Source organism: Sinocyclocheilus anshuiensis, unplaced genomic scaffold, assembly GCF_001515605.1.
Source record: "Sinocyclocheilus anshuiensis isolate Anshui unplaced genomic scaffold, SAMN03320099.WGS_v1.1 scaffold968, whole genome shotgun sequence".
Classification (NCBI taxonomy): Eukaryota; Metazoa; Chordata; class Actinopteri; order Cypriniformes; family Cyprinidae; genus Sinocyclocheilus; species Sinocyclocheilus anshuiensis.
Window position 1 is genome coordinate 57750 of NW_015549636.1, and position 23425 is coordinate 81174.

Below are 23425 nucleotides of genomic sequence, written 5' to 3' on the forward strand. Positions count from 1 at the left end.
CTGGACCACAAAACCAGTCATAAGGGTCAATTTTTCTTCTTAGACATAATCACAGTATTTTCATTCAAGTCATTAAATATGGCAGAGATCTTCAACAAGGGGTTTGCAATGGGGATCTGTTGTGTTAAACCTAAAGTTTACATAAATGTGTCATTGTTCCTCCCACATTAAAATGCATTGAGTAGATTTACTTTATTCTAATGATTTTTGGCATAAAAGAAAAATCGATCATTCTGACCCACACAATGTATTGTTGGCTATTGATATACCCCAGCGACTTAAAGTGAAAAAAAGTGACGTGACATGTGGCCAAGTATGGTGACCCATACTTGGAATTAGTGCTCTGCATTTAACCCATCCAAAGTGCACACACGCCTTTAAAGTTATCCAAATTAAGTTCTTAGCAATGCATATTACTAATCAAAAATTAAGTTGATATATTTACAATAGGAAATGTACAAAATATCTTCATGGAACATTTACTTTATCCTAATGATTTTTGGCATAAAAGAAAAATCGATCATTCTGACCCACACAATGTATTGTTGGCTATTGATATACCCCAGCGACTTAAAGTGAAAAAAAGTGACGTGACATGTGGCCAAGTATGGTGACCCATACTTGGAATTAGTGCTCTGCATTTAACCCATCCAAAGTGCACACACACAGCAGTGAACACACACACACACCGTGAACACACACCCGGAGCAGCGGGCAGCCATTTATGCTGCGGCACCCAGGGAGCAGTTGGGGGTTCAGTGCCTTGCTCAAGGGCACCTCAGTCGTGGTATTGAAGGGAGAGAGCGCTGTACATTCACTCCCCCCACCTACAATCCCTGCCGGTACGAGACTCGAACCCACAAACTTTAGGTTACGAGTCCGGCTCTCTAACCATTAGGCCACGACTTCCCCTTCCCCTTAAGACTGCTTTTGTGCTCCAGGGTCACATATAATGTATAAAAACGATTCTGATCTATCTCCAAAAGAAACACATATCAAAGTATCTGCAATATCGTCAGTGTTCTTTGTTGAAAGCGGTTCTCTTTCTCTCAGTCGGAGTTGTTTCACTGAATCTGACACTTGTCCAGCGCTTTGCTCTGTTTTCTGCTGGCTTTGGGCCCAAGGACCAGCCGCAGGTCGGTGCCGAAGCTCGGTCTGCGGGCCAGCGGGAAGAGCGCCCCGCACGGAGCGTCGCACGCCGCCGCCGTGCTCCCTCTCTCCGCTTGCCGCGCCGCCCGCAGCGCCTGGTACGAGCGGATGGACACTTTGCGGTGCTGCGAGGGTCCGGTCTCGAGGGGGAGGCCGCCGCGCCGCGCCAGCGCCTCGAACACCTGCTCCAGATTGACGCTGTCTTTGGCGGAGGTCTCGAACAGAGCGCAGCCGTTACCGAGCGCGCGGAGCACCTCGGTCCGCGACACCGCGCGCTGCTCCGAGGGCAAGTCCACCTTGTTCGCGCAGACCACCGTCGGCACGCACGCCTTCTGTTTGGATCGGCGCAGCGCCGTTTTGGCCGCCACTATCTCGGCGTGCAGAGCGCGCACTTCCTCGTACGAGCTGCGGTCGTCGAGACTGAAGACGAGCAGGAATATATCACCTAAAAACACAGAAGAGACGACAGAGGGTCAATATCTGACATATGAAACATCTCATTCTAGGCTATTAAGAAAATGCAGCGCTGTTGGAATTAAACCAAGTTTGACACTCCCAAGTATTGGCATCAACAATTAGATGATTTAAAAGCGATTGCAATATCATAGATGTATTTATGCTAGGTAACATAATTATGATTTATGTTCCGTTTTCTGAATTAATGAACACGCGTTGGCTTTATGGAAATTCATTATGCTGATTCACTCAATTTACGTTTATTGGAGAAAAGCATCAGTTCAAGAATTAATTTCCTTTAATTGAATTTAAAATAAATAGTCAAAGTATCTCATTTTTGTTCTTGGTGCCATATTTATTTACTAGAAAAAAAACAATATTCTATCGTTATTCTATCAGAAGGCTAATGTCTATAAAATCTGAGACTGAACCCAGACAGCAGACCGTTTCGGCCCACATCTGGCCCGCATGGATTTCACATGGGCCAGATGTGGGCCGGATCTGGGCCAACACTATGTTGCTGTCTGGGAATCCTTGCATGATGATTTTAAAACAAGTACATTAATTCAGTTTTAACTTTTTCCCCCACAAATAACTTTTTTATTATCTAGCTCTCCATTTGTGCCTTGGAAACCCAATGTGACTCCAACAACTTCATGCAGCAATTATAAAGCCATCATCAAGCCATACAGAAATTCAGGAACGCTGTACATCCCAAACTGTTCCTCATGAGAGCGTATTTGAAACTTTTAAATACACAAATAAATAGTGCGTAAAATATTTCCAGAAACAAGATTCCAAGAAAGCGGAACACTTTTTGGTTCCACAAATAACTGTTCACTGTCTAGATCTTCATCAGTTTAATGGTGCTTTGGAAAATCACTGACACTGATCTGAAGGACCAAAGTGAAGAACACCAAGTTCTCCAGAACATCTCAGCAGGAGCGCTGTACAGCTAAAACTATTCTTGATAAGAGCGTATTAGAAACGTTCACGCACCTGTCAGGATGGACAGCCTCCTCTTGGCGGGGAAGCTCCTCTCCCCGGACGCGTCCAGTATGTCTATCTGGTAAGTCTCTCCGCGGATTTGGTAGAGTTTCCGGTGGAAATCCTCACTCGTGGGCTCGTATCGCTCCTCGAAGCCGTCGCGCAGGAAGCGGCGCAGGATGGAGGTCTTCCCGACGCGCGGCGCGCCGAGCACCACGATGCGCCTGCAGTTCTGCGGCTTGGCGACATGCGAGTCGTTCGCCAGCGGCGGGAGGCGTGCGTTGCCGTGCAGGACAAGCGCGGCCAGCAGGTCCAGAGGGGACTTTTTATCGACGGACGCGGGGTGCGCTTTACCCAGACTGGACGCACGCACCACCCGCGCCTTCTGTTCCTGCTGCTTCAGCTGCGTCGTGGCCAGTTTGAGGATTCCCAGTCCTGCTTTGGAGAGCGTGCTGACGCTGAACCCGGTCGCGCCGAATCGTTGCGTCACGCTTTTGTACGCGAGCAGTACGCTGGGCGAGCTGCGCGTCTGGATCACCTGCAGGGCTGCGGCCGCTTTAACGCTCTGCTCCATGACGGAACACATCGAAGACAGGCAGATCTGTGTGATATCGTTCGGATGCATCCACCTCTGCTTGTGCGCTCTGGAGAAGTACTTAGGTGCGCTCGCGGCGCGCCGCTTATAAACCCGCGCGCGCGTCATCGGTGTGATTGACAGGTGCGAGATCTATCTTGTATCCGCGAGGAACAAAACGTTTCCCGGAGCAGCGCGCGATGATATAGGCCAGCTCTCATAATTAGCACAGCCTACAGCTGCGATGAAGTCTGTTTGCTGCGGCTCTAATTAGGTCAGAGTAAGTTTAAATAAATAAATGAAAATAAAACTAATTTCAATGGAAAGCGTTATGGAATAAAAGACAGTAGCCTACATTAATTTATTATTAATGCATTCAATATGTGTATCAAAGGATGTCCGAGAGGGTAAAAAGGAAAAATCGTTCATATTAGAAATCATATTAGAACATGTTATGTTTTTACAAATATTATATATTTACCATACAATACAAATTTACTAAACGTGGCTATTTACTTTTATGCATTAGGGAGACACTTTTTTATTTAAAGTGACATGCAGGTAACCTTTTTGCAGGTAGTTTTTTGTTTTAATAAAAAGGAATGAATGAATGAAATCGTGAGGGTCTGAAGGGGTCTTGCTTTACGGGTTTTGTCACATGACACAAAATGGCTTCCTGTTAAGCCACATTTTAAGTATTTTAATAGGAGTTTTTGAAATATAAAAAACATGTCCATCATAAAACATGTTTTGTATGAATTGCATTTTTAATGTTTTGTTCCAAACACATGATAATAGCGCTTTAAGATTATTAATGTATTATTAATGCATTCAATATGTGTTTCAAAGGATGTCCCGGAGGGTAAAAAGCAGAAATCGTTTTTTCTTGTCACATGACACAAAATAGGTAGCCTACAATACTTTTTGAAATATGAAAACAACTAAGAAATTGAAAATATTTTGTAGATATTGCATTTTTTTTGTATTTGCTACACACACAAAAAACGTAACAGTGTAACGATATTGATCGAATAAACAAAAACAATTAGGCAAATGGAATTTCGGAGACAATGTTTTTCTGTGTTGTTTTATGCTTATTCTTTCCTAATTTGAATCTGTGATCTACGGCAAATATGATTTTAAAACTTACCTCATCTTACACTTTTGTATTATTTTTTGTTTGTTTGTTTGTTTTGCGCTAACTGCGCGCATGATCCCTTTGCTTTTAACGGCTCACTGCGCACCCGTTGCTACGGCAACACGTCTGTACACGGAAGTAAGGCGCTGTAAACAGAGACGCAGCGGGTCTCTATCCGAGTAAACTTTCTGCAATAACACACAGCTGCTAGGTTTCACCATAGTTTGAGGAGTTATCTTGTTTGTTCGTAGCTGCGGTTTGATTGAGGTCTGGCTTCATGGCGAGTGTCGGGAAATCAAGCAGCAGGATTAATAAACGAGAAACGAGATCTCCATCAGGTAAGGCCTATTATCATATTAATATCAACATCTGAACATGTTTAGTCCTTCTCAAATATGCCTCAATGAATAAACAGACACCAGATCAAGCAGTTTATAATTCGGTTTATATACAGTGTAGATTAATAACAAACCTGTGCTGTTTATTTGCAATAAAGGGCACTTGCTTATTGTCTAATGAAATGATCTAAAGACATTTCTAAGTGTAGCTGAAGTGTCCAAATACTTCTTTGCAGTCGCTGTGACAGAGACACTGGTGTGTGTGTGTGTGTGTGTGTGTGTGTGTGTGCGTGTGTGTGTGTGTAGTGTGTGTGTGTGTCTGTGTGTGTGCGTGTGCGTGTGCGTGTGTGTGTGTGTGTGTGTGTATGTGTATGTGAATATGACATGCTATGAGCACATCATGGTCTCCAGTCATCCTCACTTTCTCACTTCCCACAATCGGTCCATGATGCTCCTGTCAGAGAGAGATGGAGCAGAAAAAAGACTTTCCCTCATTTGTTGTCCTCTTGTGAATCCTCCATACTTTAGAGACCAGTCTCACCGCTTTTCTCCACTCCACCTGTGAAACTATACAGGATGTTCTGACTCCTCGGATGGAAAGACTGGCAGCAGCAGGGGAAAAGTTATTGTGTTTTACCATGGCAACGCTCATCCGTCTCCAGAACGCTGAGGATGTGCAGGCTTATATAACAGCATGTCCGCTCTAAATGACTGTGTGTGTGTGTGTGTGTGTGAGTGTACACTCGGTCAGCTGGAGTCAGTGTAGAGCTTCTAGTGACTCATTAGTATTCACTCTCATCTGTGTGGGCTGCTCTTCTCTCTCTGTCTAAACACACATTTGTTCTATAGTGGGAATTTCCATCGACTTCTATTCTTTTATAATGAACTAATGATATTTTCCATGCCCTAGCCCTAAACCTAACCCTCACACAAATGTTTATAAGACATTTGATTTACATTTACATTTAGTCATTTAGTAGATGTTTTTATCCAAAGCGACTTACAAATGAGGACAATAAAAGCAGTCAAAACTAACAAAAGAGCAACAATATATAAGTGCAAATGACAAGTCTCGGTTAGCCTAACGCAGTATATGTAGCAAGGTATATATATATATACACAGTGGGTACGGAAAGTATTCAGACCCCCTTAAATTTCACTCTTTGTTATATTGCAGCCATTTGCTAAAATCATTTAAGTTAATTTTTTTTCCTCATTAATGTACACACAGCACCCCACATTGACAGAAAAACACCACTGTATATATATATATTATACACACACACACAAAGAAAAAACATGCAGATAGAATAGAAAAAATAGAAAGCTAGTGTTTGTTTGTTTTTTAATAAAAAAAGAAGATAAATATAGATGAAGTAGAATTAAAATAGAATAGAACGTGCTAGAGTTAGAGGGTCAAATAAAGGATGTTATATATATTATGTTATATTATATTATATTTATCATAATTTGTTGTTATATTACACTAATGTAATGTGTGTTGAATTCATTAACATTCATCATTCTAATATTATTTAATTTTAAACTGTAAAATTTTCAATTATCTCAAATTATATTATATTTTCAATATTTATATATAATATAATGATTTGTTGTTATATTGCACTAATGTAAGTTTTATGTTTTATTTATTTTTGTCATATATTGTCAATTTGAATTTTTCTCAAATAATATAATATTTTACCATATTGATATGTAATACAATACATTGTAATAATTTGTTATGATATTGTGCTGATGATAATTTTAAATGCATTAACATTCTATTTTTTTTTTGTTTATATTGGCAATTATATTTTTTCAAAAAGTTGCAATAATATAATATAATAAACATAATATAATAATGTCTTGTTATATTGCGCTTATGTTGGGGGGGGGGGGTATTTTTTCTAAATGCAAAATGTTTGTTGAATGTTTACAATTAATAGAAAATACATACATTTTTAATTGGTTTTCTGCCACTTTGGGGGAATATTTTTCCCCAAACTAGAGCTAAGTATAAAAGGCACATATGAAAGGCATGTGTCTGTTTCCATGCACCTTCAGGTGTTTCCATAGCTGAAAGCCGCTGTCATATTTGATCATATATCAGAATTGATTATTTGCTCTCATCACTTTACGTCAGTGTTTTGTCTCGTTGCTTTGATAGTCACTTACTGACATTTACACTAGCAGTGCTTGTGTTTTTCTTCTTTTGTTGGTATATGTTTTTTTAGAAGAGACATTGTTCATAGAAATGACACTGTAATGATCTTTTAGCAGTCGGTTTTTGTGAGTTAAAATGTGTCTAATAAAGTTTAGAGTTCTGCATATTTTTATGTTTGATGAGGAACGTAAATTCACACCATTTACACTACGTTCATAAGTTTGGGGTCACATTTATTTATTTATTTTTAATTTTTTGATTCAGCAGATGCATTAAATTGATCCCAGTAAAGACATTGATAATGTTATAAAATATTTCTATTTCAAATAAATGCTGTTCTTTTATACTTTCTATTCATCTGTGAATCCTGAAAAAATAAAATGTAATACAGTTTCCACAGAAATATGAAGTAGCACAACTGTTTTCAGCACTGATAATAATCAGAAATGTTTCTTGAGCAGCAAATCAGAATGATTTTTGAAGGATCATGTGACACTGAAGACTGGAGAAACGATGCTGAAAATTCAGCTTTGATCACAGAAATAAATTACATTTTAACATGTATTCACATAGAAAACAGCTATTTTAAATTGTAATAATATTTCACCCTTTTACTGTATTTTTGATCAAATAATAGCCTTGGTGAGCAAAATATTACAAAATCTTAACGATGTTTAAAAACACATGCATGTTTTTGCAAAAATCAAAGTATGCTTTCTTTGAAAAGCAATTTAAAATGTTAAATGAATAGCATTAAATGTCACAATAGCTTGATATGAATCACAGTATATAATTATAATCTTTTGACCGACCTGGTTTGAGTAGTCACATTTTCACAGGTGTGTGGGTTTGTGGTTTGTCTCGTCCTCCTCTCCTCTGCTGTGTCAGATAAGAAGCTGCTGGGAGGCTGTGAGGAGATCTCATCATCATCCTCATATGTGGGTGAGGAAGATCACAGTCCGGCTCTGAACGGACACGACATCCAGAGTCTGGCCATCACAGCTCAAGACCTGGAGCGGGTGAGAGAGTGTGTGTTTTACCCCTCATTCACACTGATGTTACATCTGGAGGTGTTTCCGTATCTTCTGTGTTGTATATCATGTCTTGTTGCTTTTTTCTTTGCAGCTGCGAGTCCCTAAACCTCCTTCCGATTCCCAGAAGCCCAAATCGATGACCCGTGTTTACGTCCGTAAGACACGCCCCCCAGACGAAGTCAGCAGAGCGGTTAGAGTCACCATAGTGAGGCCCCTCCCACAGGATGTTGCCCCGCCCCAACTATTTGAATATGCAGGTTAGTGGGCGTGGCTTTGGGTCAGAACAGGAAGTTCAGTGTGATTGATGTTTTAAACTCTCTCTGTGTGTCAAAGGTCCTGGTGGGCCGCGGTTTGACTCGCAGGGGATGGTGCTGCCGCACAGCATTCTGGGAAGCCTGGAGGATTTCAGGACAGAGATGCAGCTGCGAGGAGAGACAGAGGTGAGGGGTGCAGCCGCAGACAGCTGAAATGGCACGTCATTTCAAAAAAGCCAATAATAATTTTTAGGGAACGCAAAGGATTATAGGCTCATAATCATTATACTTGTTCTAAAAGTTTTTGTTATTTTACTGAAATCTTTCGTTACACTCGTTCTCAGCTGGTGCAGCGGATTCCAGACCGACAGGAACGGCCCCCTCTGTGGGTGGAGGATGAGAATGAGGACAATAAGGCCGGAGTTCATTCAGAAACGGGGCGGGGCCATCAGAGCCACGCCCTCCAGCACTGGGGCCGTCACATGACAGAGAGACACAGACAGCAGGACTTCATTTCACGTGAGTCTGTCTGGTGCATTACTCAAAGGGTGGAGAATGTGTTTTTCAGGCTGTCAAAATTAATGTGTGCTTAAGATATTAATGAAATACATAGTCTATTACATTAGAATTCACCAAATTTCATAGTATTGCATTTCATTTTTTATGCTTCTCATGAAAATGTATAGTGACTATTTTATTTAAAACTAAAAGTGCATATATATATATATATATATATATATATATATATATAATGTGGGATGCCAATTTACACCGCAACTCGTTTTAGGGATTCCGTATTACATGTCATTTTCTTTTGGAACACGGTATTGGGATGCGGCAGATTCCGGGGGGGAGGGTTTATCGTGATGCAGGCTCAACATCGTGATGTCTATCAGCCATCGGCGATGGATGATGGCATCGTCTATCGGCCCAACCCTAGTTCGGAAGCCTGTGCAAAGCTTATTTATTCAACTTTCAGATGATGTATAGATCTCAATTAAAAAAAAAAAGACCTTTATGACTGGTTTTGTGGTCCAGGGTCACATATTTGTTAAATGTAGATAAACTGCTCTCAAGCCACTGAAATTATGCATTTTGAGTTTCGAATGCCTGAAATAAGTCTGTGTCTGATGGGCTGCTGTATGTTTATATAACTAGTCGGTCTCCTCTGGTCTCCATATAAGGAGAAGAGAAGCTTTGCTGAAGTGATGAGTCAGTAAAGACTGCAGCCACTCCAGTCCGAATCAAAGGCCGTTTCCTATAGCGAACCTTTATGTGTGTGTGTGTGTGTGTGTCTGTGTCATTACATAAAATACGCTATCAGACGGGGTGTTTTGTAACAGGATTATTTGCAGTAATAGTGTGTTATGATGATGTCCGTCTGATCTAAAGCATCAGAACAAAGGGCCCATGTGGCGGCTGCTGCTCCTGTCGTCATGTGCGGATCTCATACTGTGTGTTTCGCAGGGTTCCTGCAGAAGCCAGCGGGGTCTTTACTGATGAACCGCTCCAGCACATTCAGACGGGTTCAGGAGCAGAGGGATCTGATCAGCACAGCGCTGCCCGCTCTCAGCGCAGGACATGTGAGGCTCCGTCCCCTTTACACTGTGTCAAACCTGCTCTGTGTCCATCTCGAGCAGCGAGAAGACCTTCACAGGCACTGGAGGTCACGACACCGTCTCCATGCATCATTTAAGTGTTATATCACAGCATGTGGGCAGAGATCGATCGTGGGACTCCTCAGCTGCATATATCTTCTCTACTTGAGTTCAGACTAAATCTGGAATGTTTCCAGGAAGGAGTTATTTGAGTCACTTCTTATATTTAGTGCTTGTATAGTGGAGAACTCTTCTGCAGTAGTTTGTTCACATTCATCGGAGCCAGCTTTGTTAATCCTAAAATGATGTTAAGCTGTATTTATTTCACTTGCACACTTAACTGAAGCCTCTGACACAAATGCACAGAGATTTCAATTATGTGGGCAAAAAAAAAGTGCTCCTGTGGTGATGTATTTCCCCACATTTTGGTAATTAGTGTTCAAAAGTTTGAGGTCAGGAATATTTTTTAAGTCTCATTTGCTCACCAGGGCTGCATTTATTTGATCAAATCATACAGTAAAAATGTTAAATATTTTTAGAATTTCAAATAACTGTTTTATATGTGAATATCTGTTAAAATGTAATTTATTCCTGTGATCAAAGTTGAATTTTCAGCATCATTACTCCAGTCTTGTGTCACATGATCCTTCGGAAATCATTCTGATATGCTGACTTGCTGCTCAAGAAACATTTCTGATTATTATCAATGTTGAAAACAGTATATTTTTGTGAAAACTGTGATACATTTAACTTTTCCGGATTCTTTGGTGAATAGAAAGTTCAAAAGAACAGCATTTATTTGAAATAGAAATCTTGTATAGCATTTTAAATGTATTCACTGCCGCTTTTGAGCAATTAAATGTGTCCTCGATGAACAAAAGAAGACAAATTCCTGACCCCAATCTTTTGGACATTTATTTTAATTTACACAGTCTTCCTAAAAGTATGAGAAATGACACATAACGGCTAATATTGGCTTTTAATAAAAAGGCTCATTTCTAATACCAGAGCACAGTTAGCTCGACTAATAGATGGTGCTGTAATGTCAAGATCATGAGTTTGATTCCTAGGGAACATTTTTATGACCAAATGTGTGTCTAAGTCAGTTTGCATAGAAGCACATGAATCTCTGAATGAAAGCGGTTTCATGCACTCCTGTCCATCGTGTGCTGAATCTCATGTTGTATTTGATTGTTCCCCGCATGTGTTTCAGGGTCACCGTGTGGGCAGTGAGTTCTGGAGCGTCCCACAGCATTACGGGGACGAGACGAGCGGGATCACAGCCACTCTCACGCAAACCGAGAGAGGAAAGCGTCCTGCCGTCACACGCGTGGCTCAGCCGCTCAGCACACGCCTGGAGTCAGGTACACATGATCAACATGAGCCTGTCACACACAATCTTCATGTACACAACATATGAGGAACGGGGGTGTGATGTCTGTGTGTGTTTGCAGGTAATGTGGCGTGTGAGGCGGTGAACGGCGGCTGGGATCAGGGTTTGTACCTGCAGCAGCGGCTTCATGAGCTCAAGGACGTGCTGAGAGACTTCAGTCCTCCTGTAAGACACACGGCTTTGATTTCTGTGAACCGTCACTTTCTGAACATTTCTGCCTTTCTGCACATCTTCATTCAGTATGTTTATGGAAGCTGCTGTCGCTGATTTGAGGATTTTCTGTCCTTCTTTGGACATTTGGTCCAGATATGTAGGCAGAAACTGCTCAAAATGTGAACGCATGTGTAACTGACGCTCAAACTGCATGAAACCCTGTTCACAGTTAATGAACACTGAAGGAGACTTAAGCACTTTTAGGTGTTTGTCTGGTTGTGTCAGCATGTGCAATTGTCACAAATAGACACATTCAGTAACTCAAACAGACTCAAGCAATGCCAAGATCATGGGTTTGATTACCAGGAAATGCTTGAAATGTAACCTTGAATAAGTCATTTTCTATTGAAGCATTTGCCAAATGCATTAGAATTTGAACATTTAGACTGTACATTTCACTTAGATTCTGTAGGGCAAACATTTCTAACAAAATACTGCATCAGTAAGATTTTATTTTTTGAAATAATACATTTATTCATCAGTGATGCATTAAATTGATCAAAAGTGACAGTACAGACATTTATAATGTACAAAAGATTTATATTTAAAAAACAAAATGCTGTTCTTTTGAACGTTCTATTCATCTTTGAATCCTGAAAAATAAAATATATCACAGTTTTCACAAAAATATGAAGCAGCACAACTGTTTTTAACATTGATAATAATCAGAAATGTTTCTTGAGCAGCAAATCAGCGTATTAGGATGATTTCTGAAGATCATGTGACACTGAAGACTGTTTCAAAATTCAGCTTTGATCACAGGAATCAATTTGGGGAAATCGTTACATTTTAACAGATATTCACATAGAAAATATTTCACCTTTTTACTGTAAATTTGATCAAATTAATGCAGCCTTAATAAGCAGAAGAGACTTTTAAACATCTTACTGACTCTAAACCTCTGAACACTTCTATAAGTTGATGGAGGATGTTCAAACTGTAATCTTAATGTTCTTGTAATAAAAAGCTGATGAAAGCAGAAAGTCTCTTCAGAACAAAGTTTGAAAGGCATCTGTACATTGAGGGTTTCAAACGAGTCCCAGATCTTTTGTGAAGAAGTGTAATTTCAGCCGTTTCAAGCACAGCAAAGAAATCCTGAGGGATTGACAGTTTGAAGATGTCCGTTAGCAGTGTTGCCTTCACATGTGTCAGTTCCCAATCAATACCTGCACGTGTGAAACGTGCTGCCACTAAAAGCGCTGCCTCACGCGAGCTTGCTAAAAGACTTCAGCAGCATACGGCGTATACAGCATACGTACATGTGATTTCACCTAAATACTGGACGAGCGTCTCTTCTCCAGGTTAATGTGATGTTCTCCACTCATTACTCATCTGGACGGGCCGAGTGTGAGTCTGAGGATGCTGTTGTTGTTGTTATAGTGTGATCTGTATTAGTATTCAGACGCACACATGTACCTATCATCCCCCGGAGAGCAGATCCACGCATCTCCTGCAGTGATTACTAGCCATTATCACAAAAACACCAGCTCTGGGAGCACATCAGCACTAGTGATGAGACACCGGATGTTTTCTTCTGTTACACATATAGACCCTTTAGTACTTTTTCAAAAGGTAGACAGCTAAATCATGCTCTCTTTATGAGACATTGTCATTGCAATCCCTGCAAACACTTTTCAGTTTGATGCACCCTTAGAAGGCAGCTGACTGTGTAGATGGTGAGGAAGCTCACTAGCTTTTCATCTGAGATCAGACTCGCGTCAGATGAGACTGACTGTCATATATATATATATATATATATATAATTATTATCCTAATAAAATAAACATGCTGTGTGCTGCCTTTTCTGCTTTCTTGAGCTGCATTAGTTGAGTCTGTGAGAAGATGAACTGTGTGTGTGTGTGTGTGTGTGTGTGTTCACTCTGTCTGTTCTCGTCGGACTCGCTGTACTTTTCCGCAGCTCATCTGCAGATCTGGTTTCTAAACAGCTCGGCTTTCTAAAATAAAACCTCTCAGCTGATCATCACAAACACTCATGTTCAGCTCGAAGGTTTATTCCTCAGTGGATTTACTGAAACTCTTATCTCACATCTCTAATGTAGTCTTTCTCGGCTGTTTCTCCTGGGAGAACTGAAAACAGACACAAATGAGTCACTAGTCGTCATACAGTAAGACAGTGTGGATGAAATGACTGAGGAGTTGTTCTGTGGAGAAGCATCTCCGCTGGAGTCTGACGTGTTGTGTATGAGAAGCTGCTGAGATGTTTCAGAGCTCTGATCTGTGCTGTTTCAGGAGGCTGATGGTCTGGAGGTGGTCGGGTCTGGTCTTCCCGTATCTTCACGTTCTCCTCTGCCGGACGAGAGAGAAGACGAGGATGAAGAGCAGAAGGAGAACCAGTAGGACTCTATCTCCTGTGACTCTCATCCTGATGTGACTGCTCTGTGTTTGACCTGTCTGTGTTCTCCTCCAGAGTTCCTCTGGAGCTGTATGAGGACGTGCTGATGGACGTGGAGCTGCGCCCCGCTCTCAGGGTCTGTGGAGATCTGGCGCTCTGGACCGGCAGCACTTCCTCCCACCAGGTATGAAGAGAGAAACAGCACTGCGGGTCTGAGGTGGGCGGCAGGAGGGAGATCTTATATCACCACATGAGTCACTCAGCACCACTCTATATGTCCAGTTCAGAGAGAGGAACCAGTCAAAGACACTCCATCTGAATGTTCAATGATTCGTAATGTTGCCATGTTGATGAAGTAATAAAACCCTTCAGAACTGGGAAATTCTGGACAAACTGTTTTTTAATGGATTTGAAATGCTGCCTGGCAACTGTAAATAATGTAACTAAGCCTTGAACTGAACAGATTCAAACTTTTGAATTATTATTTTTTTTTTATAATGCTGACATTTTTTAAAAAACATTATGCCACTCAAACTAGTCTAGTTGGTGGAGTAACGCACAGTATAACACTCCTTAACCATTGTAAAACACTGCAGTCCCAAGTGGTTCATCATTGTAGTATAAACACAATATTTCCACTCATACAGTATGTAACGTGCTTGTGTGTGTGTGTGTGTGTGTGTGTGTGTCTCAGGGGCAGGAGGGCGTCTCTGTCAGGCTGATGTTTGAGACGGTCACAGGACAGAGTGTGAGCGCTTATCTGGAGTTAAAGAATGAAGGAAGTACCACGATTTACTACAGCTGGGAGAGACTGACGCAAACACACACACTCACTCAACACTTCTACTTCAACAGCACTACAGGTACACACACACACACACAGACAGACATCAGAAACCTCATTGGAATCATTATGATTTAAATTTTTTTTTTTTTTTTAAAGGGGTCATATGATGCTACATGCACTTTTACAAGTTGTTTGAACTGAAATGTGTGTTGGCAGTGTGTGTACACAACCACCCTATAATGATAAAAATCCACCCAGTGTTTTTTTTTTTATCTACTCAAATATTTACCCCTTTCTCAAATCGAGCCAATCTCAGATGCCTGTCTGTGTGACGTCACAAAAACAGGCCCCTCCCATGATAGTTTGATTGACAGTAGCGTTTCAGCACAGACTGGACTGGTGTCTTACCTTAGCCCCGCCCTGAGTGAGCTGTCATCAGTCCACCATTGTTTCACCGCCGGAGCAGATGTAGACAAGAATGACTCCTAAGCGATTGAGGTGTTCTGTTGTTGGATGTAATAATGAACAGCAGTCATTTGTGGAAAATGGGCATCCTATGACCCCTTTAAATACATTTTGTCACTTTGATGTATTTTTTTAAATACATCAAAATGTACATATTCAATATTATACAGACTATTTACATGTAAAATCTCAAACAGAAATTTGATTCCATGATCCTCCGTTCTCTCTTTTGTAAACTCATATATGATGCTCTCTGTCAGCGGTGATTCTGCCCGGCTGCACTAAACACATCAGCTTCATCTTCAAGAGCGCGTCTGCGGGCATCATGACTGAGGCCTGGCGTCTGCACACACACCCAGTGCTGATGGGCGGAGCTTCACTGCGGGTCACTCTGAGGGGCGTGGCTTTAGAGCAGGACAATAGCGCACAGCAGAGAGCCGCACTGGAGGTGTGTGTGTGTGTGTGTGTGTGTGTCTCATTTAAAGCAATGAAAACACTGATTAATTTAAACTGATGCTGTTTGTGTGTGTGTGTGTGTGTGTGTGTGTGCAGAAAGAGCTGGAGCAGAAAGTGTCCGTGTCACTGTGTGGACGGATCGTCAGGGATCTGCTGAGAGGAATTCACACTCCAGAACGGCCCAGTTCTCCTGCTGATCTCTGCATCACAGACGAGGAGCTGTTCAACACGCTCAACCCTCATGTACGTGATCACAGCAACATACACACCATCACACACACACACACCGATCCCACCGCAGAACGCCACTCATATCCTACTGTCACTATATGGCAAAACCACATTATGAAACGGATATTTATAGCTCTGAAATCTGTTTGGATGAGCCGTGTTTAAATCTGCTGCATTGTTAAATTAATTAATGAATTAATTAAAGTCAGATATGCATATAAAAAGTCCAGTTATTGGGCTGCATCAGTTGCTGTAGGAATTATTTATTGTGATTTTTTTTGTGATATTTTTAATAACTTTTAACTATATAATGAAATAATATATGAAATAAAAAAAAGAATATCTAAAATATATTAATGAAATAATTAATTAATTGATAACAATATTTTTGTGTAGTTTTTAGATTTCACCGCAGCCGTGAGTGAGATGCCAACGATTTACCCAGAAAACCTTGAGATGCTTATCAGCCCTGAATAACAGCTCGATGAAAATATTCTCCTCATCATTATAAGCATATATAATTACAAAACAGCACTGTGGTGCATTTTAGTTCACAAGATGATTACATTTAATCAACATAATAAACATAATGCTGTTTCCGATCTAGCCGTATTTCTTGCTGTTCATTGAGTAATATCTGCACCATAAAGCATTGCATCATAACCACAATAATAATCATCTTTAATATGAAAGGAAGCAATAACAAAGTCATTCGGCCAGGTCATTGTATAAAGGAGTCATGTATTATATTTGGCCAGTCGTGTTTGTTTTCCAAAGTTTCATAATTTATTTATTTTCCATTCATAAGCAGGAAGGAAACTACGACATGCTCAAACTTCAGCCTCACATTTGGACTTTTCCTCTAGTTTTCACTCATCGATCGGTCTTGTTAAACACACGCTCGCCTCCACACAAACAGCCATAATCAGCTCCATTAAGCGGATAATTGCTCCAGTCGTGTCATTTAGGCCAGAACATGACTGAGGCTCTGAGTACAGCTCAGCATGTGTCGGTCCCTCGTGTTCTCGCCGGAGAATAGCCTTATTGAACCTGGAACTGACAGACCATCCTGGCAAAACGAATGCGGCAGAAACATGTTGTTCTGACGGTTTACAGTTGGCTTTGGTTGTGTCATTCTCGGCAGCTGCAGTACCGGCGTGAGCCTGTGGAGGCACTGCGGGGCCTGTGGGAGCAGGTCAGTGGGTCAGGAGCCGCTCCGCCGTGGGATCTGTCACTGAACACACTCGGACAGGTACCGCAGCAATGCCCATTAATATCAGCTGACTGCATGTGCTTTGAGAACGCTCAGCTCTCCCCAGAACCAAAAGGGAGAAAAATATTTATTTATTTGTGACATTTGTGACATTACTTTCCATTACATTTAAGTACATTTTCCTAAAAATTATCATTACTTTAATGCAAAAAATTACATTCTCATTGCTGTAATGTGAAAAAGTGACATTATTTTAGTTGTAAAATACATATGTGACATATGTACACATAGACTAATAAACAACATAAAAAAAAACTTGATTTTCACTACAGGGGGACTTTAAGCTGCATGCTTGCTTTTTGTGACGGCCAGACTGAAATTAAGCCAATGAAAAAAAAAAATCTCCATTGATTGTCACTGCATGGAAAAGAGCAGCGTGAACATTCTGCTAAACATCTCACCAGAGAAAGAGTCACTCACTCAGGTTTGGAGTGTCATGAGGGACAGTAAACGATATTTAAGTGAACTCGGTGTGTGTGTGTTTTGTCCACTAGGCGCTGTTGTCCGTGTCTGATAGCAGCGGCGAGAGCAGAGAGACGAGCCTGAGCCACTTTAACACACTGATCCTGGAGCTGCAGTGGCCACAGATACACAGCGCACCTGTGACAGCGCAGAACGTCAGGTGAGACACACACACACACACCTCGGGATGAAGATGATGATGATGATGGTGACGTGTGTGTGTGTGCAGTGTGCAGTTATGGAGGGAGCTGCTGGACGGTTTGGTCAGTGAGTCTGTGAGATTGAGACACTCGCTGGGCCTTCAGGAGAACAACAGCTGGACTGACACCTGTGAGGACAAAACACACACACACACACACACACTCATGAAAGACTGAGGTCTGACATTAACCTTACTGATCCGCAGCTGAGCAGGAGGAGGAGGAGCTGAGAGGAGGAGCCCTGCTGATGAAGGACGAGAGGAGACGCGCGAGTGTCAGAGAGCTGGAGGAGACCAGAGCAGTGCAGGTGATGCTGCTCACCAGCAGAGGACAGCAAACCTCATCACACACACAAAGCGCTTCCCTCACAGCACCTGCTGGAGCAGACAACAGCTGACAAAATCACACAGACCGGGAAAAACACCTAGCAACCAGCCAGAGCACCCTAGTTACTGCATAGCAACCACTCTGAACACCCTAGCAACCTGTCAGGTCACCCTAGCAACCATCAAGAACACCCTAGCAACCTGTCAGGTTACCCTAGCCATCACCAAGAACATCTTAGCAACCAGAACCCAGAACGCCCTAGCAACTGCATAGCAACCACTCAGACCACCCTAGTTTCCACATAAACCATCCATAACACCCTAGCAACTGCATAGCAACCACTCAGAATACCCTAGTTACAACACAAGCCACCCATAACACCCTAGCAACTGCATAGCAACCACTCAGAACACCCTAGCAACCAGTCAGGTCCCACAGCAAACACTAGAACATCTTAGCAACCACCCAGAACACCCTAGTAACCAGTCAGGCCACCCTAGCAAACCTTCAAAAACATCTTAGCAACCACCCAGAACACCTTAGCAACTGCACAATAATCACTCAGAGCAACCAAGCAACAACATAACAGCTTCCAAGAACACCCTAGTAATCAGCCAGAACATCTTAGCAACCAGATCAATCAGAACTCCCAAGCAACTGTGTAGCAACAGCACAGAATACCCTCGCAACCAATCAAAACACCCTAGCAATCAAGAATGTCTTAGCAAAACCCTATCAATTGCATAACAAACACCTCGAACACTCTAGAAACCTCATAGCAACCACCCAGAAGACCCTAGTAACCATCAAGAACACCCTGGCAACTGAACAGTGGTCACTCAGAACAGAACATGCTCACACCACCCAGAACATCTTAGCATCCACTCAGAAGTCCGTAGCTACTGCATAACAACACAGAATGGCCTAGCAACCAGTCAAAACACCCTAGCAACCGTCAAGAACATTTTAGCAACCACCCAGAACACCCTAGTTACCACATAAACCACCCAGAATACCCTAGCAATCAGTCAGGTCACCCTAGCAATCATCAAGATCATCTTAGCAACCACCCAGAACTCCCAAGCAACTGTGTAGCATCAGCACAGAATACCCTCGCAACCAAGAATGTCTCAGCAAAAACCCTATCAATTGCATAACAACCACCTAGTAATCCCTAGCAACTGAACAGCGGTCACTCAGAATTGCATGCTCGCACCACCCAGAACATCTCAGAAACCACACGGAAGTCCTTAGCTACTGCATAACAACACATAATGCCCTAGCAACCATTCAGAACACCCTAGCAACCACCAAGAACGTCTTCGCAAAACCCTATTAACTGTGTAACAACCACCCAGAAGACCCGAGTAACCATCAAGCATCAGTCTTTGAGCTGTCAGTGTTGTTCAGAGAGTGAAGCGTGTGGTTTGTACGGCGCCTGTGATGCTCACTCACTAGTGCGCGTCTCTCGCTGACTCACGCTCTGTGGGTGGCATGCTAACCGCTCTTAGCGCAGGACAGCTGCACGCTTTCACACCCGCTAACAGTGTGAACCTGTCTCTCTCTCGCTCTCTCTCTGATCTGTCTCTCTATCACACACACACACACACACACACACACAGCAGCAGTATAAACACTCAGACTGACTCTCTACACTCTGACACTTACAGATAGTGCTTTTAATGCCCTCTGTGTGTGTGTGTGTGTGTGTGTGTGTGTGTGTGTGTGTAGGAAGGTGGGAGCATGAGGAAACATGTGCCAGAGGAGAGGAAGACAGACTCCAGCTTTACTACTGATCACTCACACACAATACAGGACAGATACAGAGCGCTGCTGCACACACAGGTACATGTGCATTATAGTCAAAGATGCAGTAAAAACAGTGCAAAATTACTACAATTTAAAATTGCTGTTTTCTATGTGAATATATTTTAAAATTTAATTTATTTCTGTGATCAAAGCTGAATTTTTAGCATCATTACAATCATTCTAATATACTGATTTGCTGCTCAAGAAACATTTCTGATTATTATCAGTGCTGAAAACTTGTTTTTCAGGATTCTTTGATGAATAGAAAGTTCAAAAGAACAACATTTATTTGAAATAGAAATATAACAGTAATGAACAGTAATATATGTATATATATAATAGTTGTGTGACTATAGCAGGTGATTGTGTTGTCATGACACACTTATGACACAGAGCCATTCAAACCCTCACACACTCCTTCGTGATGTTTGATCACGCATCCACACGTCCAGTCGTGATTCATACTGTCATGTTTAGTCATAATGTGTGTGTTTCAGGTGCATGTGCTGATGGAGAGGATGGTGGATTCTCTGTGTGATTTACTCGATGACACTCAACACACTCCTCAGACAGCATATTGATACTTCCGTCTGTCTTCATTTACTGTCTAAAGAGTCCGATCTTAATTGCACAAGTCAGTAAATGTAATGTTCCTGTCAAGAAGAGCCTTTGGTGTGTTTCTGGTGTGAGTTTTAAACTAGCCGTTCTGAAACAACTGAATGAGATGATTCAGTTTATGATTTATGAGATAATCTATAAGCTTGTCCATCAAGCGTTTCAAGCCCAAATGGCTGAAGGTTTAGCTGGTTCTCATCACTATACCCTGCTGTATGTATCTGACCGTCTTTATTAATGACCATTCAAACGTATCTGTATATTTCTGCTAAAATAAACATTTCAGTTGCAAATACTTCAGTATATTATGAAAACTGCAGCAACATACATGCAGAAAATAAAATAATTAAAATAAAGAGTGTATTTATTTATTTAGTAATACAGCATAGCAGACCAAACCTTTATAAATAAATAAGTAAAATACTTTCTTTCGTTTTCTTTTTTTTACCATGACCACTTGCTATACTGGATAAAAAAATAAATAAAAAAAAAGTTATGTCATTTTTACATTGTTAAGTTATTTTAATGACAAACCAGCAGCTGGGTTAAATGTGGTTCCCGCCGGCGACGGTTAAAATTTAATAGTCAATTGACCGACGCTACAGCCGTATTAAAGGATAGTTCACCCAAAAATGAAAATTCTGTCATTAATTACTCACCCTCTGAATAGAAAGTTCAAAAGAACAACATTTATTTGAAATAGAAATATAACAGTAATGAACAGTAATATATGTATATATATAATAGTTGTGTGACTATAGCAGGTGATTGTGTTGTCATGACACACTTATGACACAGAGCCATTCAAACCCTCACACACTCCTTCGTGATGTTTGATCACGCATCCACACGTCCAGTCGTGATTCATACTGTCATGTTTAGTCATAATGTGTGTGTTTCAGGTGCATGTGCTGATGGAGAGGATGGTGGATTCTCTGTGTGATTTACTCGATGACACTCAACACACTCCTCAGACAGCATATTGATACTTCCGTCTGTCTTCATTTACTGTCTAAAGAGTCCGATCTTAATTGCACAAGTCAGTAAATGTAATGTTCCTGTCAAGAAGAGCCTTTGGTGTGTTTCTGGTGTGAGTTTTAAACTAGCCGTTCTGAAACAACTGAATGAGATGATTCAGTTTATGATTTATGAGATAATCTATAAGCTTGTCCATCAAGCGTTTCAAGCCCAAATGGCTGAAGGTTTAGCTGGTTCTCATCACTATACCCTGCTGTATGTATCTGACCGTCTTTATTAATGACCATTCAAACGTATCTGTATATTTCTGCTAAAATAAACATTTCAGTTGCAAATACTTCAGTATATTATGAAAACTGCAGCAACATACATGCAGAAAATAAAATAATTAAAATAAAGAGTGTATTTATTTATTTAGTAATACAGCATAGCAGACCAAACCTTTATAAATAAATAAGTAAAATACTTTCTTTCGTTTTCTTTTTTTTACCATGACCACTTGCTATACTGGATAAAAAAATAAATAAAAAAAAAGTTATGTCATTTTTACATTGTTAAGTTATTTTAATGACAAACCAGCAGCTGGGTTAAATGTGGTTCCCGCCGGCGACGGTTAAAATTTAATAGTCAATTGACCGACGCTACAGCCGTATTAAAGGATAGTTCACCCAAAAATGAAAATTCTGTCATTAATTACTCACCCTCATGTTGTTCTAAACCTGTAAGACCTCCGTTCATTTTCGGAACACAATTTAAGATATTTTTGATGAAATCCGAGAGCTCTCTGACCCTCTCATTGACAGCAAGGATCCTAACACGATCAAGGCCCAGAATGTAGTATGGACATCGTTAAAATGGTCCATGTGATATCAGGGGTTCAACCGCAATTTTTCGAAGTTACGAGAATATATTTGTGCACAAAGAAAACAAAAATAAGACTTTATTCGTTATCACGACTCTGAATGTAAACAACATATGCTGTTCTGTGTCAGCAGCGCCATGCGCATACGTTGTTTACGTTCAGATCAAAGCAAAGCGCATACATCGTGAAACTCCAAAATGGCGCCAGGGTGATGCTGAGGAGAAAAATTGTTGAATAAAGTCGTTATTTCTGTTTTCTTTGTGCACAAATCGTATTCTCGTAGCTTCAAAAAATTAGGGTTGAACCCCTGATGTCACATGGATTATTTTACATGATGTCCTTACTTAAAGGTGGGGTAAGCGATTTTTCAAAAACATTTTAGAAAACCGATTCGGGCCCAATAGCAAAACAAACTTGTAACCAATCAGCAGTAAGGGGCGTAACTACTCAGGATGTGGAGGAGAGCGCGTTCAGTGCAAGGAACGGACATTAGCCGAGATGGCAGATAAAAAACAAAAGAGGAAAATGTCTGCGGAACAATAGAAGGCTTAAGGCAAGACAAAGCGACCATTGAAAATCATTTGAAATTTGTGTCAATACCTCATGAATGGAACTCAGCAGCAGTTTTGCTTTGTTTCACAGAACTAATCCGTTGCGTAGGTATGTGTGGGGTGGAGCTATCAAAATAGGGGCGAGACACTTTTGGGGTAGGGGCGTAGTTTGTTTTGGCGATTTCAAATGTTAACATTGGCTACCAGAAATCGCTTACCCCCCCCTTTAAGTTTCTGGGTCTTGATCGTGTAAGGACACTTGCTGTCTATGGGAGGGTCAGAGCTCTCGGAATGCATCAAAAATATTTTAATTTGTGTTCCGAAGATGAACGAAGGTCTTACGGGTTTGGAGCAACATGAGGGGGAGTAATTAATGACAGAATTTTCATTTTTTTGTGAAGACAGGTAAGTTGAAATATCGTTTTGAGATGTGTATATAACTCTTCCTTTAAGTAAGTATTACCTAATTGAATAGATCGGAAAACATCTATTTTTAATATTACGTTTTAATTCCCTTAATGTTTTATTTCTCCAGAGAATGAGTTAACTCGCTATCATTAACATCATTCAGTGACACAGTACCTTTGCACTGTCACAATATTTAGTCCTGAATTTATATTTTGTAGCCTATTATCAATGTACTACTTTATGATTAATTTATGTAATTTTGAAATACAGGGTAACAGTGTGATAACTCCATCTCGGTCCAATTAGACCAGGGGTGCCCAAACTCAGTCCTGGAGGGCCAGTGTCCT

General features: G+C 41.0%; 2 protein-coding genes across 2 annotated transcripts; one reads left to right on the top strand and one right to left on the bottom strand.

The window, feature by feature from the left end:
• Window positions 1–1037: 1037 nt before the first annotated feature.
• Window positions 1038–3311, bottom strand: LOC107659763 (GTP-binding protein Rhes-like). Its single transcript, XM_016448793.1, has 2 exons — window positions 2605–3311; window positions 1038–1594 (listed from the first exon to the last, which is right to left on the bottom strand). Exons 1-2 carry the CDS (start codon window positions 3293–3295, stop codon window positions 1065–1067), a joined length of 1221 nt encoding a protein of 406 aa, XP_016304279.1. The 5' UTR covers window positions 3296–3311; the 3' UTR covers window positions 1038–1064.
• A 1130-nt stretch (window positions 3312–4441) lies between these two features.
• Window positions 4442–20665, top strand: mycbpap (mycbp associated protein). The gene is made up of 19 exons (XM_016448798.1): window positions 4442–4642; window positions 7698–7828; window positions 7935–8100; window positions 8177–8283; window positions 8442–8616; window positions 9565–9680; window positions 10909–11059; window positions 11150–11253; window positions 13552–13655; window positions 13730–13838; window positions 14349–14517; window positions 15167–15354; window positions 15459–15605; window positions 16738–16845; window positions 17361–17488; window positions 17558–17658; window positions 17735–17835; window positions 19587–19700; window positions 20162–20665. The coding sequence occupies exons 1-19, from the start codon at window positions 4582–4584 to the stop codon at window positions 20243–20245; spliced, it is 2364 nt and encodes a 787-aa protein (XP_016304284.1). The 5' UTR covers window positions 4442–4581; the 3' UTR covers window positions 20246–20665.
• Window positions 20666–23425: the final 2760 nt, after the last annotated feature.

Coding starts and splice junctions, on each gene's coding strand:
- LOC107659763 (XM_016448793.1), bottom strand. CDS start 3,295: ATGACGCGCGCGCGGGTTTATAAGCGGCGCGCCGCGAGCGCACCTAAG. Junction 1,595..2,604: donor GAGGCTGTCCATCCTGACAG/GTGCGTGAACGT, acceptor CTGTGTTTTTAG/GTGATATATTCCTGCTCGTC.
- mycbpap (XM_016448798.1), top strand. CDS start 4,582: ATGGCGAGTGTCGGGAAATCAAGCAGCAGGATTAATAAACGAGAAACG. Junction 14,518..15,166: donor CTACTTCAACAGCACTACAG/GTACACACACAC, acceptor GCTCTCTGTCAG/CGGTGATTCTGCCCGGCTGC. Junction 17,489..17,557: donor GTGACAGCGCAGAACGTCAG/GTGAGACACACA, acceptor GTGTGTGTGCAG/TGTGCAGTTATGGAGGGAGC.